At 38.7% G+C, this 15,796-nt stretch overlaps 1 protein-coding gene across 2 annotated transcripts in view; it reads left to right on the plus strand.

The window, feature by feature from the left end:
• Nucleotides 1-9,697, plus strand: part of LOC141497094 (uncharacterized) — a 47,906-nt gene extending 38,209 nt beyond the window's left edge. The window contains exon 6 of one of the 2 annotated variants that reach the window (XM_074199688.1): nucleotides 4,214-9,697. In XM_074199688.1, the coding sequence (XP_074055789.1) occupies nucleotides 4,214-5,775 (1,562 nt within the window). In that variant the 3' untranslated portion in view covers nucleotides 5,776-9,697. Of the gene's footprint in view, nucleotides 1-3,724 lie in introns of both variants that reach the window. The other variant, XM_074199687.1, reaches the window with a different exon arrangement.
• Nucleotides 9,698-15,796: the final 6,099 nt, after the last annotated feature.

Here is a 15,796-nt window from a genome sequence, read left to right on the forward strand (position 1 = left end):
CCCTTATCACAAACAAGGCCAAAAACATCCATCTCTTTGTATCTGAGGCATCCAGCTCTCTGACAGGTTTCATTATATGTGGTCATAGATGGTCAATTTATAGATCCAGGCTTCACTGACACCATCTCTTGCATCATTTTAGGACACAGTGATATCCATTGTTCTATAATAATCTGTAACATTCCCATCCCAGTCTTTGTTTAGCCAGGCTCCAGTCAGAAGACTCCTTCATATCTGATTCTGTTCTGCTCTCAAATGTGTTTGTAAATACAGGTCCTTCCCTTTTTCCTTTGATCTCTTTGAGACTGAGGCTCATTCTCTGCAGTCCTGCAAGAATACTACTTTGTTGGGGGGGCTGTGTGGCACAGTGGATAGAGCATTGGCCCTGGAGTCAGGAGGACCTGAGTTCAAATTGGGCCTCAGACACTTAATAATTACCTAGCTGTGTGGCCTTAGGCAAGCCACTTAAAAAAAAAATACTTCTTTGTTCCTCTTTACTCCTCTCTCTTCTTTGCCAGTCTCTGATGGGGTAAGGGGACACCCTAGAGCTGGGTTCATTTGCATTTCAATTTAGTTATTTTTTCCTATAGTCATTAACAGTTTGGGTTTCATTACTTGAGAACTATCTTTTCAATTCATTTGACCGTTTATCAATTCAGGATGGCGCTTTTCATATAGTGGGATGTTTTCTCTATTTGTTGGATATCAAATCTCAGAGAAAGTTGTGAAGATTTTTGCCTAATTCAGTTAACTGTTTTTCTTATCATTTTATCTGCATTGATTTTGTTTGTCCATGAGCTCTTCAGTTTTATATGATCTAAACTATCCATTTGGTTTTCAGTATTCTTTTCCATCCTTTGTTTAGTCAAGCATTCTTCCCTTAACCATAGCTGCAAAAACTCTCTCTTTTCCTGTCCCTCTAATTTGCGTGTGATGTGTCCTCTTGATTCTGAGTCATAATTCCATTTGGAGTTCATTGTGGTATATTGGTTAAATCGTTGACCTAAACTTAATTCCTACCAGTCTGCTTTTCATTCTTCCTTCCTTTTTATTGGAGAATGAACCCCACCTAGTAGGTGTGATTTGGGGATTGATCACGTTGCACATCCATTTGTTTCTGTGTCCGGTTCCACTGACCAACTTGCCTCTGTTTTCACCAGTACTGGATAAGTTTGGTTATGACTATTCTGTATTTTAGGCTGGGACCTGATACTGCTTGACCCTCTTCCCTCCCCACTTTTTTGGGGTGCATTTCCCGTGAGATTCTCAATCTTTTATCCATCTAGAGAAATTTATTATCCATGAAAGCATCCTTTGGTAATTTAATTGGTATGATTCTAAACAAATTAATGAATATGGTGTCATTTTTATATTTGAGTTCTAGGCTCTTTCTCTTCTTCCCTCCTCGCCTCTCCTCTCGCTGATACTCTGAGTAGAGCTGGCTTTTTCGAAGAGTTTGGTCACAGAGAGCAGAGGAGATAGAGGATGAGTATTGGGATGAAACAAGTGAGGTTTTTATAGGGGGGCATATATGTGTATAGAGGTAGTGAAGGGGGAGCCAGGAGAGATTGAGGATACAGAGTAGGATGATAGGGCAGTTTGCTAGAGAGGATAGGAGCAAGGGAGCATAAAAAGGGATGGACCCTGGCATGGAAACGGGAAGTTGAGGCCGAAAAGAGGCCTCATTTTTTTTTTTTTTTAGTTTTTGCAAGGCAGTGGGGTTAAGTGGCTTGCCCAAGGCCACACTGCTAGGTAATTATTAAGTGTCTGAGACTGAATTTGAACCCAGGTACTCCTGACTCCAAGGCCGGTGCTTTATCCACTGCGCCACCTAGCCGCCCCCTCATTGTTTTTTAGTGAAATAAATTAACATCCCCTTAGCAGAGAGGGGAAGAAGGGGTACATTAGTAAGGTTTAAGAGAAACAACATTTGGAGAAACCATTCTAAAGAGTGGGATAAGAGATTGATCATGTGAGAGTAGAGAGATTGCCTCACTTTTTGTGAGTCCTATATGAGATTCAGTAACATCAATTTGTTGAATGAATGTTGAATGAATCCAGTCATCATAGTTCTGTATTTTTCCAGCTTTCTGAAGTAGCCTGTGGATATGGTGAAACGAATCCAATCCATGGTTGGAATTTATCAAGGTGGGGTAAATGATAGGACAAGGAACTTGAGAGGAGATAGGTTAGAATTGAATCAGCTCCCCAAGGAGCTGGGAAAGGAAGAGAATGTAACCAGTGCAGAAATGTGGGCCTGGGGAAAAATAGGTGGAAGGAGTGGAGGTCCTGGTGAGGTCAAAGAATAAAATGTCATGAGGCATAAAGGGAAATGAAATGACTAATGATTCTGATGAGACAAAGGAATTACTGAATTCTTGCCTGTGGAAGTGAAACACTTGGGTTGGGTGATAGTCGGACTTGTGTTTTTTTGTGTGGCCAGAATTGAGAGAAGGAATAGGTCATAGGAGCAGAATAGATGGAGAAAATGGGAAGAGCAAATATTTGAGGGAGAATCAATATGTATGTTGATGTTCTTTACAATGAAAGATTTGAGGTGGAAAGATGATAAAATGCTAAAGTCATTGCAAGAGTCCTGGGGGTTGATAGAGAATGGTCAACAGGATCCAGATTGGGTGAATAGTTAGGATTGAATGAACCTTAGAGTTGTAAAGATTGTTTAGTGATGGTAGTAGAGAGAGAAAATCTGGAAGTGGCCATGGGAAGCAAGAATTCTGACTCCCCATCCTTAACCTGTAGGTCAGGGAATACTGAAAAAGATGTCGAGGGAAGCATTGCCAAGAGCAAGTCTCCGAGTGTCAGAAGGTGGAAAGAAGGAAAAATAAAGAGGATTATACTAAAAATCATCTTGTCTATTGCTAGGCAAAAGATTTCATGATAAAAAGTTGGAGATCTGGAGTTTGACACATAGGTTGAGATGTATGGGAGGAAAGGAAGGCAGCTGGGAATGAAGAACAGGGTCTGTATGTTAGGTGGTGATTCAGAATTACTGAGAGGGAAATAAGAGTGATTCCAAGGAGTTTCACTGGTTAGAGAGAACTGGAGAAAAACAAGGAGTGAAACTCTTTGAGATCTTCAATGATGGTCCAGCCTCAAAACAAGGTGCATCCTGTGAAACCCCTATCTTTCCTCCTTTGTGGAGTAATCTTATTATTTGTGTTTTCCTATTCACACTGTGAATTCTAAGATTCATTTGTGATGTCTTTAGTCAAAGATACATAGTTTTCATTGATACGCTGCTAGATCCCTTATTCTATTAAGATGATAACTTTTTTTTTGCAAGGCAAAGGGGGTTAAGTGGCTTGCCCAAGGCCACACAGCTAGGTAATTATTAAGTGTCTAAGGTCAGATTTGAACCCAGGTACTCCTGACTCCAGGCTGGTGCTTTATCCACTGCGCCACCTAGCTGCCCCCAAGATGATAACTCTTCATATCAAAGTAAGGTCTTGTTCTTCACTCCATTGTTTATATTTTTATTATAACTTTTGGAAATAAATGAATCCTTAATTAGAATCCCTTAAAATACATTAATGACCCACTGTTCTGCCAATTCATGTTACATGCCGACTTGATTTGAGTTTTTTCTTGACCCCAAAGGGCAGAAGTAGAATCAGTGTTCTATCACATAAAGATTCCATTTTTAACAGAAAAGATGAAAAATATGTAATATTTGTTGAATAAAATATTTGGTTTTTTTTTTCAGATTGGGAAGTTAAATCTAAAACCAAGGAATCACCTCCAAAACTAGGTCTTTCCCTACAATCATCCAAGAAAAGATTCATCAAGAATAGTCCCTCCATGTCCAGACTGGGACAAAGCCAAGCAATTGATACCAGGTTATCGAAGCAGCAAAAGGATAAGAAGAAGCCTTCCAGACAAAAAAACATTAGCCAAAGGAAAATTTCCAATAAAGTGAGAAACCATAAATTTGACAAATGTGAAAAAAACTTGAGTCCTGGACCAGTTCTTTTACCACAACCAAGAGAACTAGCAGGAAAGAGTCACCATAAACATGAGATACATAGAAAAAGCCTCAAAATATATTCAGACCCAAGAAAATGTAATAAAATATGCCCAAAGAAGACATTTTCTAAATTTAAAGAGTGTGAGGAATCCTTTAGCAATAATTCAGACCTCAATGAAAATGAGAAAACTGGAGAGAAACGTTTTGTATGTAATGAATGTGGGAAAGGCTTCTTTCAGAAGATGTGTCTTATTCAGCATAAGAGAAGTCATACTGGAGAAAGACCTTATGAGTGTGGTCAGTGTGGGAAGGCCTTCTACCAACAAGGACACCTTATTCAACATCAGTCAATCCATACTGGAGAAAAACCTTTTAAATGTAATGAATGCTCTAAAGTCTTTCGCCTGAGCACAGGACTTGTTGAACATCAGAAAATTCATACTGGAGAGAAACCATATAAATGTAATGAATGTGGGAAAGCCTTTCGCCATGGATCACATCTCACACAACATCAAAGGATTCATACTGGAGAAAAACCTTATGAATGTAATGAATGTGGGAAGACTTTCCGCCATAGTTCACACCTTACTCAACATCAGAGAATTCATACTGGAGACAGACCTTATAAATGTAATGACTGTGGAAAAGCCTTCCGCCATGGGTCACAGCTTACTCAACATCAAAGGATCCATACAGGAGAGAAACCTTATGAATGTAAGGTATGTGGGAAGGCATTCCGACAAAGTACACAACTTACTGCACATCAGACAATTCACACTGGAGAGAAACCTTATGAATGTAATGAGTGTGGGAAGGTCTTCCGCCAGAGTATACAACTTACCACACACCAGAGAATTCATACAGGAGAAAAACCTTATGAATGTAATGAATGTGGGAAGTCTTTCCGTTTGGGCACAAGCCTTAGTGAACACCAGAGAATTCATACTGGAGAGAAACCTTATAAATGTAATGAATGTGGAAAGGCCTTCCGCTTAGGCACAAGACTCAGTGAACACCAGAGAATTCATACTGGAGAGAAACCTTATGAATGTTCTGAATGTGGAAAGGCCTTTGGTCATAGCTCACAACTTACTCTACATCAGAGGATTCACACTGGAGAGAAACCTTACGAATGTAAGGAATGTGGCAAATCCTTCAGGCAGAGTATACAACTTACCCTACACCAGAGAATTCATACAGGAGAGAAACCTTATGAATGTAATGAATGTGGAAAGACCTTCCGTCAGAGCACTCAACTTACCGTACATCAGAAAATTCATAGTGGAGAGAAACCTTATAAATGTGATGAATGTGGGAAGGCTTTCCGACAGAATACACAACTCACTGTCCATCAGACAATTCATAGTGGAGAAAAACCCTATAAATGCTTGGAATGTGGCAAGTTCTTCCGCCTGAGCACAGGACTTAGTGAACATCAGCGAATTCATACTGGAGAGAAACCTTATAATTGTAATGAATGTGGAAAGACCTTCCGCCATAGTTCACACCTTACTCGTCATCAGATGGTACACACTGGGAAAAAACCTTTTGAATGTAGTGAATGTGGGAAAACCTTTCCCCAGAGTGCACAACTTACCCGGCATGAGAGAATTCATACTAGAGAAAAGCCCTATAAATGTTTTCAGTGTGAGAAGGCCTTTCGCCAGTACTCACAACTGACTCGACATCATAAAATGCATGCTAGAGATAAACCTCATGAATATAACAAAGGTGGGAAGGCTTTCAAAGAGCCCAGGGCTCTTAATAAAAATCAAAATCTGCATCCTTGAGAGAAACTTCGTTAGTGTAATGAATGTTAAGAATAGCAGGCAGCTGTCATCTAGGTGGTGCAGAAGTTGGAAGAACTGGGTTCAAATCTGGCCTCAGAACTATCTCAGCTTCTGTTACTAAACAAGGCCCTATTTAATCTCAATCAGTCTCATTTTTTATCATCTATAATGACACTAATACTACCACCTACCCTATTATGGTAAAGTTAAAATGAGGTAATATGTGTCAAGTGCTTAGCAAACCTTAAAAGCATTTTTGTTCATGTTACCTATCAAAACTAACAACCGTACTAGAGTGTTGTTGATTAATTGAATATTGAAAATTTGCTTGCAATGGTTTCTATCCAAAAAATGTTCATTGTAATGTCAAAAAGGAAACTGGGATCACCCAGAGAGAGCAGCAGTTCTGGGTCGGAGGCCTGTGATCCATAATAGCTGTTGTTTATGAAGCACTTTACAAATGTCATTTCATTGAACTCTCAGGAAAACTCTATTAGGGAAGTGTTACTGTTATTCCCTTGATACAGATAAGAAAGCTAAGACAGCAGTTTAAGGGACTTATCCCTGGAAACAACTTTAAGTGTCTATGAGGTAGGATTTAAACTTAGAATATACTAATTGCATATCCAGCACTATCCAGTGTACCACCTTATTGTCCAATACTAATACCTACCTTTTACATAGGCCTTTAAAGATTTAAAAATACTTTATAACTATTATTTTGTCCTTAGAGCAACCCAGGAGACAGATGATATTATTAACCAATTTTTCATTTGTGAAAACTGACATAATTTAAGCAATTTTCTCAGAGTTAAACAGCTATTGTCTGAAGTTGGATTCAGGTCTTCCTGACGTCAACTCCGGTACTCATCTACTGCACCATTGCTTCACAGGGGTGAAACATGGTGATCTGGCAAAAGAGACATGTGTGGCAAGAAAGGAACCAGGACAAACTGATCTTCTTCAAACAAGTCTGACTTTCCCCCCCTCTCCCCAACCCTCTTTAATCAGCCTCATTGGCTCCTGATTCCCTGTAGGATCAAATATAAAATGCTCTTTGAATTTAGAGCCCTTCATGACCTTGCTGTCTTCTTAGACCTTCTTCATTTCCACATACTCTTCAATCAGCCTCCTTGCTGTTCCTTACACAAGACATTCCATCTCTAGAGTCTGAGCACTTTCACTGGCTATCCCCATGCTTGGAAATTTCTCCTTCTTCATTTCTACCTCCTGGCTTCCTTTGAGATCCAGCTAAAACCTTTCCCAATCTTAATGTGAGAGCCTTTCCTCTATTATCCCAATTTATCTTGTAAATATCTGGTTTATATTTGGAATTTCATTGGCAAGATATTGGAGTGGTCTACCATTTCCTTCTCCAGTTCATTTTGCAGATTAGGAGACCAAAGCAAACAGGGTTAAGTTAAACTCGGGGTTGCACAGCTGCTAAGTGTCTGAGACCAAATTTGAACTCATGAAGAGTCTTCCTGACTCCATCTACTGTGCCACCTAACTGCCTCAGCCATTTCCGAAATTTTTTGTCTAAAAGAGTAAAGATTAAATACAAAGTGTTTCAGGACAGAGTCCTCTGGTCATGGCCCACTTCTTGGCCTCATAAGGGAGGACTGAGGGCTTTCCTCTTTTCTCATATTCCAAGTGTCAGTTAATCAGAAAAGAGACTAATTCTTGTGGAATCTCACATTCATTACATTCCTAAGTATTGGTTCTTGTCCTTCATTATCGAAGAAGGCCAAAATGACATCACTATGTTTGAGACAAATGACCGCATCCAACTGTTGCTGATCAACCTAATGTGAGCTTGGAATGCTCCACCACAGGTTGGGCACAAATGGTCCATGTGAACCCCTGAAGGGGCTACACTCATAAGTGTAGCCTGCACAAGTACACAGAGATAAGAAAAGCATGAGGGAATTAGGGAATAGCTAGCAGTCCAGTTTGGCAAAAATATTTAATATATGAAGAGAGAGTACCATAAAATAATATTGGAAGATTAGGTTGGAGCCAAATTTTGTTTCCTTTTTTTTGATAATTTTTTCTTCCAGAATGACCTTTTAATATATATATATATATATTTTCCAGTTATACAATAGGAATTTCTATCAATCATTTTTTGGTAAGTTTGTGCATTTTATAATTTCCTCCCCCTAACAAAAGGCAATCTAACAGTCTTTACATTTGTTTCCATATGTATATATCAAAACTGAATGAGTTAAGAGAAAAAACATATCCCTAAGGAAGAAAGAAAATATTAAGAGATAGCAAAATCATGTAATACATAATATGACTTTTTTTAAATTGAAGATAATAATCTTTGGTCTTTGTTTAAACTCCACAGTTCTTTCTCTGGATATAGATGGTATTCTCTGTCATAGTTCCACTAAAATTGTCCCTGATTGTTGCACTGATGGATTAAGCAAGTCTATCAAGAGTGATCATCACCCCATGTTGTTATTAGGGTGTACAATGTTCTGGTTCTGCTCATCTCACTCATCTTAATAATTTTTTTTCAGTGATTGAGAACCAATTTTTTCCTTTCACCTCCTCTCCTAACCACTTGAATTGATAAAGGAAAACAAAATCTTTGTTACAAACATCTTTAATCAAGCAAAATAGCCACACATTGTCCATGTACAAAAAACTTCTGTCTGTCTCTGCACTCAGAGTCCATCACCATTCTTTTTTAATCCTCTGGAATTGTAGTTTTTCATTGATCCTTGTTCCTGAGTCTTTCAAGATAGTTTGCCTTTACAATATTATTGTCAAAATTGTTCTTCCTCAGTTCATAGAATTCATACCAGGTTTCTCTGAAACCATCTTCTTTATTATTTCCTACAGCTAGATTTGATTAATATGAATTTAAATAATGAGAAATTCAATCTGGTGCATCAGAAAATTATACCAAGACAAATTTAATGTAAGCCAAAATTCAGTTAATGTGATTTGTGTGAGCTAGCTGAAGGCTTTAACAAACCATCATTTTGTCAGTCTGCATTTGCCTGCCTATTGTCATATTTGGATTGATGTCTCCTCTGTAGCATAGATTGCATTAGTTGTTTTTTTTTAAAAAGAACCTTTAACAAAATGAACAAAAGGAAGACTACTTCAGATGGAAATACTGCCAGCACGAAAAAGAAAATATTTATCATATTAGAACAAAAAGTTGATATAATTGAACTTGAATGTGGTCATAGTAACTTCAAAATAGGATAAAATATTAGATCCTTGAATCTGTGGTGCAGAATATTTTAATTTTAAATCATTCAAGTAAAATTAAAAAATGGTCAATTCACACCACCTTTTTGTGGTTTGCAAACAAGGAATAGAAGTGTTATGATGACAGAAGTAAACATCTTTTGTCTATATGGCTTATAGATTGAAATCAAAAATGCATTCCTCTTAGCAGAGCAACCATTCAACTCCAAGATTACTCAAGGAAATAAAAAAAAGAAAATAGAAATAAAATGAATAAAGAAGAAGCCTGCTGCTAGAATTGTTTGATTTGATTGCTTTAAAAATCAAGTTTAACTGCATAATATTACATTTACAGTAAAGGAGGCCAGAGCACATGAGGATGCAGCACTAAATCTGATGTTCTGAAGAAAATTCAAGGTGGATACAGATCAATACATTTTTAATGTAGATGAAACAGGCTTATTCTGGATAAGGATACCATCCGGGACTTAGACTTTTCATTCTTTTTAAGATTAACTGTAGGGGTGGCTAGGTGACAGTGGATAAAGCACTGGCCCTGGAGCCAGGAGTACCTGAGTTCAAATCCGGTCTCAGACATTTAATAATGACCTAGCTGTGTGGTCTTGGGCAAACCACTTAACCTCATTTGCCTTGCAAAAAAAAAGATTAAACAAAATTTCAAACTTTTTTAAAATGTTGAGTTCCATATCTTCTTTTCTCACCCCTCTCTTTGAGAAGGTAAGCAAATTAATATAGATTATATATGTTGTTTTTGGCTAGTATTTTTAGTCATGTCACTCTGTGACCCCATTTTGGGTTTTCTTGGCAAAGATACTGGAGTGGTTTACCATTTCCTTCTCTGGTTTGTTTTGCAGATGAGAAACTAAGATAAGGTAAATTACTAACAGTGACTTGCCCAGGGTCACATAGCCCCTAGGTGTCAGTAGCCAGATTTGTACTCTTTCAAAACTGAGGCTAAGTCCTCTTTGTCCCAATATAAAGACAGGAGTCAAACCCCCATGTTCCTGCTGCTAAGTGCTCTTCCCATCATACCTTATTTTCCTCTCTTTACATTTCATTAAATAACTTCAGCTTATTTTTATTCTATCTTATTATATAGGCTTTTTTGTTTGTTTTGTTTTTGCAAGGTAATGGGATTAAGTGACTTGTCCAAGGCCACATAGCTAGGTCATTATTAAGCCTCTGAGATCGAATTTGTACTCAAGGCCCTCCTGTCTCCAGGGCTGGTGCTCTATCCACTTTGCCACCTAGCCACTGCTCTAATATAGTCTTGAATTTTATCTTTGTTCCAATGCAGCAGTGCTGTGTTTTCAAACAGATGACTAATTCAAATATCATTCCCATATATTACTCGGGTTTTTCTGATCAGCTAAGTTCTAAACAGTTTTGTTTTGTGATATTTAGTTCTGCCCAGGTTGAAGACATTTTAACTTTTTCAAAAGCAGCTATTCATTCTGGACAGTCTGGGGCTGCTGAACCTTTGCCCACTTCATCCACTTCCAAATCATTCTTTTCACCATAAATGTTTAGTCTTCCATGTCCATTGTCACATTTAAGTCACTTTGTGTCCAATTAAATGTGTATTTGTTTTTAGAAATTTTCATTAAAAAAAAAAGAATTTATATCATCCTGTGCATGAGATGTTAACACGTTAGCTTCAATTTCCTTCACAGTAGCCTTTTGGCTTCTTTGGCTACAACGATAGTTGTTTCTGGTTTCTTTGAGTACTTGATATTAGTAACTTGACAGGTTTCTCTGCTGGGATCTCCATGGAGAACATGTGAATTGTCTTTTCATTAAGATACATCTTCATGTCTTTTGATTTCATTTACAGTGATGATGCCCATAACAGTTCATTTGTGATTGTATCATATCTCTCCCATGAAGTGCCATCCAAAAGTTACATTAATCATAGCCTAAAATCCTTCACAATTTCACTCCCATTTATTTTGCCATTCTGGTCACCATCATTTGGGATACAGGAGAGTAATAGCATAAGATTGAAGATTATTGGATGGTGCTTAGGCTGCAGCATAAATCAATAATAGGTAACATTGATATAATCCCTGGAATCAGAAAGACCTGAGTTCAAATGTGATCTCAAGACTTTAATTAGCTTTACTCAATAAGTCACTTACCCTTATTTGCCTTAGTTTTCTCATCTGTAAAATGAGCTGGAGAAGGAAATGACAAACTACTACAATATCTTTGTGAAGAAAACTCAAAATGGGATTCAGAGAAGGTAGGACCTGACTGAAATGACTCAACAACAAACACATTGGGCCTATTATGTAATAGGTAATGTTCTAAGAGCTTTACAAATACCTCATTTGCTCTTCAAAACAACTCTGGGATGGAGTTATTATTCTCATTTTACAGATGAGGAAACCGAAGGAAACATGCATGTGCAGTCATTCAAACCATTTCCATTTTCTCCATGTTGCAAAAGAAAATGCAAAGCCAAAACCCCAAGAATACTTTAAAAAGTATGCTTCAATCTGCATTCAAATTCCAGCAGTTCTTTCTCTGATTTAGATAACCTTTTTCATCAGAACTCTTAGAATTGGCTTGGATCATTGTATTTCTAAAACAGTTAAATCATTCACAATTGTTCAGCATCTAATATTGCTGTTCCTGTGTTCAGTGTTCTGGTCCTGCTCATTTCACTTTGCAGCAGTTCATATGGGTCTTCCCAGGTTTTTTTGAAAGCTTCCTACTCATTTCTTATAGCACAAAAGTATCCCATCATATACCCACCACTTGTTTATCCATTCCCCAAACTGATGGATATTTACTCAATTACCGATGGTTTACCACCACAAAAAGAGCTGCTATGAAGTTTGTACAGATTGGTCCTTTCTCTTTATCTTTGAACTCGGGGTGGGGGGGTACAACCCTTGAGGTGGCCTTATTGAGTTGAAGGTTATGCACAATTTGATTGCCCTTTGGATATAACTTACATTTCTAAGAAAGAAACCACGGTGTGAACTTAATGTGTTTAAGGATTGCCTCGCACTTTAGATGGGAAGTAATGCAGAATGGGCTTTTAAATTCATCGTCCTCCTTTATCGGTATCAAAATCCTCAGGCTCTGAGAAGCCACAGCCACCGATCACTTCCAGGTCTTTGCCAGTCATATTCATAATAAAGCATGGAAGATGCAAGTGGTTTTCAAAGACTGGGACTTTATAGTTTAGCTGCTGAAAAATATTGCAAGGACAACACTATCAAATTTAAAGCATTGCTGGGTCTAAATGATATCCCAGGTCATCCAATTATACTTGCTTCATTGTGTACTTCTGTAGCTTGACCTGGAAAATCTTCCTCTCTGCTTTTCCTAATTTTCTGCACATATTCCTTATTCTCTTTTACTTTACCCCTATTACCACCCCGTTCCTCTGTGTTCTCCCAGTCTAACAAGTCTTCACATGCCTCCTTAAAGCACCCGATTATAATGTGCATTTCATACATCCTCTTCCCCTTTGACCTATCATTTTCACCTACAAAGATAATAATTTAGCCTGGGGAGCAAATGCAAAAAGCAGAGAGATAGGGGCAGCTAGGTGGTGTAGTGGATAAGGGGCAGCTAGGTGGCGTAGTGGATAAAGCACCCGCCTTGGAGTCAGGAGTACCTGGGTTCAAATAAGACACTTAATAATGACCTAGCTGTGTGGCCTTGGGCAAGCCACTTAACCCCATTGCCTTGCAAAAAAAACAAAACAAAAAACTTAAAAATAAAGCAGAGAGATGGAGGAGAAGGCAAGATAGCATCATGGGAGAAACATATTGACTAAGAGGAAGATGAACCAGCAACAGAAACCTAGAAGGAAGATTCAGGAAAGGGGTGGGGGACAGGGAGGAAGATGATTCAGTTATGGATAGATGCCCAGGAGGGAGGCCCTTGGGTTTTATTTTTTAGCCCTTAAAACATTTTTTCTGAAACCAAGTGGAAATTTCTAGATGTTAGTACCAGTACCTTATAATGGCAGTGGGATTGAACGCAAAGGAAGGATTGCAGCTTGGAGAACTGGGCCAGATCATGAGTATAGAGTAAACAAATAGCAGTAAACAAATTTCCCCTTATTAGCCAAGCAAAGTCAAGGCAAAAAGTCAAGGCCAAAAGAAGGTATTTTCTCAGATGCAGTAATTCATTGATGGAAGAAAAAGAGGAAAAAGGATGCTTCAATCTACACTCTTGGGTCTACAAATTCTCTTTTTCATTATGAGTCCTTTATTTATGGTGGGTCATTTCTTGATCAGAATTACTAAGTCCTTCACAGTTATTTTTTAATTAAATTTCATTTGGTTTCAATTATATACAATAGTAGTTTCATTTTTGCAAGGTTTTGAATTTTACAATCCCCCCTCCCTTCCCCCCCCCCCCAGAAGGCAGTCTGGTATACATTGATGGAAACTGAATGTGTTGAGAAATAATCCTTGAGAAAATGAAATATTAGAGATAGCAGAATTATGTAGTACATAAGATACTTAAAAAAATTTGAAGGTAATAGTCCTTGGTCTTTGTTCAAACTCCACAATTCTTTCTCTGGATACAAATGGTATTCTCCATTGCAGATACCCTAAAATTGCCCCTGGTTGATGCACTGATGGAATGAGCAAGTCCATCAGGGTTGATCATCACTCCCATGTTGCTGTTAAGGTGTACAATGTTTTATACCACAGTTTATTAAGCCATTCCCCAATTGATGGCCATTCACTCAATTTCCAATTCTTTGCCACCACAAACAGGGCTGCTATGAATATTTTTGTACAAGTGGTGTTTTTACCCTTTTTTCATGATCTCTTTGGGATACAGACCCAGTAGTGGTATTGCTGGCTCAAAGGGTATGCATAGTTTTGTTGCCCTTTGGATGAAATTCTAGATTGTGCACCAGAAAGGCTGGATGAATCCACAGCTCCACCAATTACTGTATTAGTGTCCCAGATTTCCTGCATCCCTTCCAACATTGATCATTGTCCTTTCTGGTCATATTGGCCAGTCTGAGGGGTGTGAGGTGGTACCTCAGAGATGCTTTAATTTACATTTCTCTAATTAGTAATGATTTAGAGCAATTTTTTTTTTTAGGTTTTTGCAAGGCAATGGGGTTAAGTGGCTTGCCCAAGGCCACACAGCTAGGTAATTATTAATGAGGTCATATTTGAACTCAGGTACTCCTGATTCCAGGGCCAGTGCTCTATCCACTGTGCCATCTAACTGGCCCTAGAGCAATTTTTTCTATGGCTATGAATAGCTTTGATTTCCTTACCTGAACATTGCCTCTGCGTATCCTCTGACCATTTGTCAATTGGGGAAAATGTCTTGGGTTTTTTTTTTAATAAATTTGACTCTGTTCTCTATACATTTTATTTACAGGTTTTTTTGGCAAGGCAGTGGAGTTAAGTGGCTTGCCCAAGGCTGCACAGCTAGGTTAAGTGTCTGAGGCCAAATTTGAACTCAGGTCCTCCTGATTCCAGGGCTGGTCCTCTATCCACTGCACCACCTAGCCACCCCCCTCTATATTTTTTAGAAATGAGTCCTTTGTCAGAAATACTAGTTGTAAATATTGTTTCCCAATTTACGTTTCTTTTGATCTTGGTAACAGTGGTTTTGTTTGCTTCAGTTATTTTTTATAATATATAGGTGGTTAGGGAAAATTAGTATCTCTGGTGTAAAGGCTGCTTGAGCCTCGGTCAGGGCTGCTCGTCCACCTTTGGTGTCCACCTGCCACCCAGCTTTCATCTGGGGCTCTAAGAATCTGAAGCATGTGCAGTGGACATACCCCAGTGCAACCATCTCACTGGATGGGCTAAACCAGGTAGAGGGTAACCCAATGAGTTAGGCAGATGTGAACTCCAAGCATGTGAAGTCTTCTCCCAGCAGAATGGATGGATGAGGATAGTTTGTTCCAGTAGCCATGGAGCTGACACTGGGGAGTGCCCAGAGCTCAGTCAGGCATCAAAGATGCCCACATCATCCCCTGCATCTGGGGCCACAGCCAGTCATCCCAACTTTTATCCTGCCACTGAGCTCCAGTGACTTTGAAAAAAGGAATTAGACCAATGATTGTGTGCTGCTCTGCTTCACTTCAGTCCAAATGTTTCACCCATTAAACTGGGAGCTCCTTAAGAGCAGGAATTATTTGGACTCTGTGTGTGTGTGTTGTAACTATAATTACTTCTAGCAATAAAACAAAGAAAAAGAGGGAAGTCACTTCACTGCTGCTCTCAAATGTTCTATGAAGTCTTATTTAGCTACTCTGCTATTTTTATTAATTTCATTAAATATCAACTCCCCTCCTTGAGAAGACACCAATTTGATATAGATTGTGTGAAGTCATGCACAACATATTTCCCTATTAGGCACGTTGTCCAAGAGAACACAGACCAGAAAAGGGGGGAAAGGGCATTCAGAGTTTATTGGTTCTCTCTTGGAAGAGTCCTTGGAACTTCCCTGGATCACTGTTTTGATAAGAGTGGCTAAGTCTTTCATGGTTGACCGTCCTTCCAATACTACTGTTACAGGTACCCTACTCTCCTGGTTCCGCTCGCTTCACTCTGCCAACATCCGTTCATGTAAGGCTTCTAAGGTTTTTCTGAAACCAGCCTGCTCACCATTTTATAGCACAATGGTATTCCATCACAATCATATACTACAACTTGGTCAGTCATTCCTCGACTCATGATCACCGCCCCTTTGATTTCCAATTCTTTGCCATCACAAAAAGGATTGCTATAAATAGTTTTGTACAAATAGGTCCTTCTTCCTTTGATCTCCTTGGAAGAGAGACCTA

Source organism: Macrotis lagotis, chromosome X (genome assembly GCF_037893015.1).
Source record: "Macrotis lagotis isolate mMagLag1 chromosome X, bilby.v1.9.chrom.fasta, whole genome shotgun sequence".
Classification (NCBI taxonomy): Eukaryota; Metazoa; Chordata; class Mammalia; order Peramelemorphia; family Peramelidae; genus Macrotis; species Macrotis lagotis.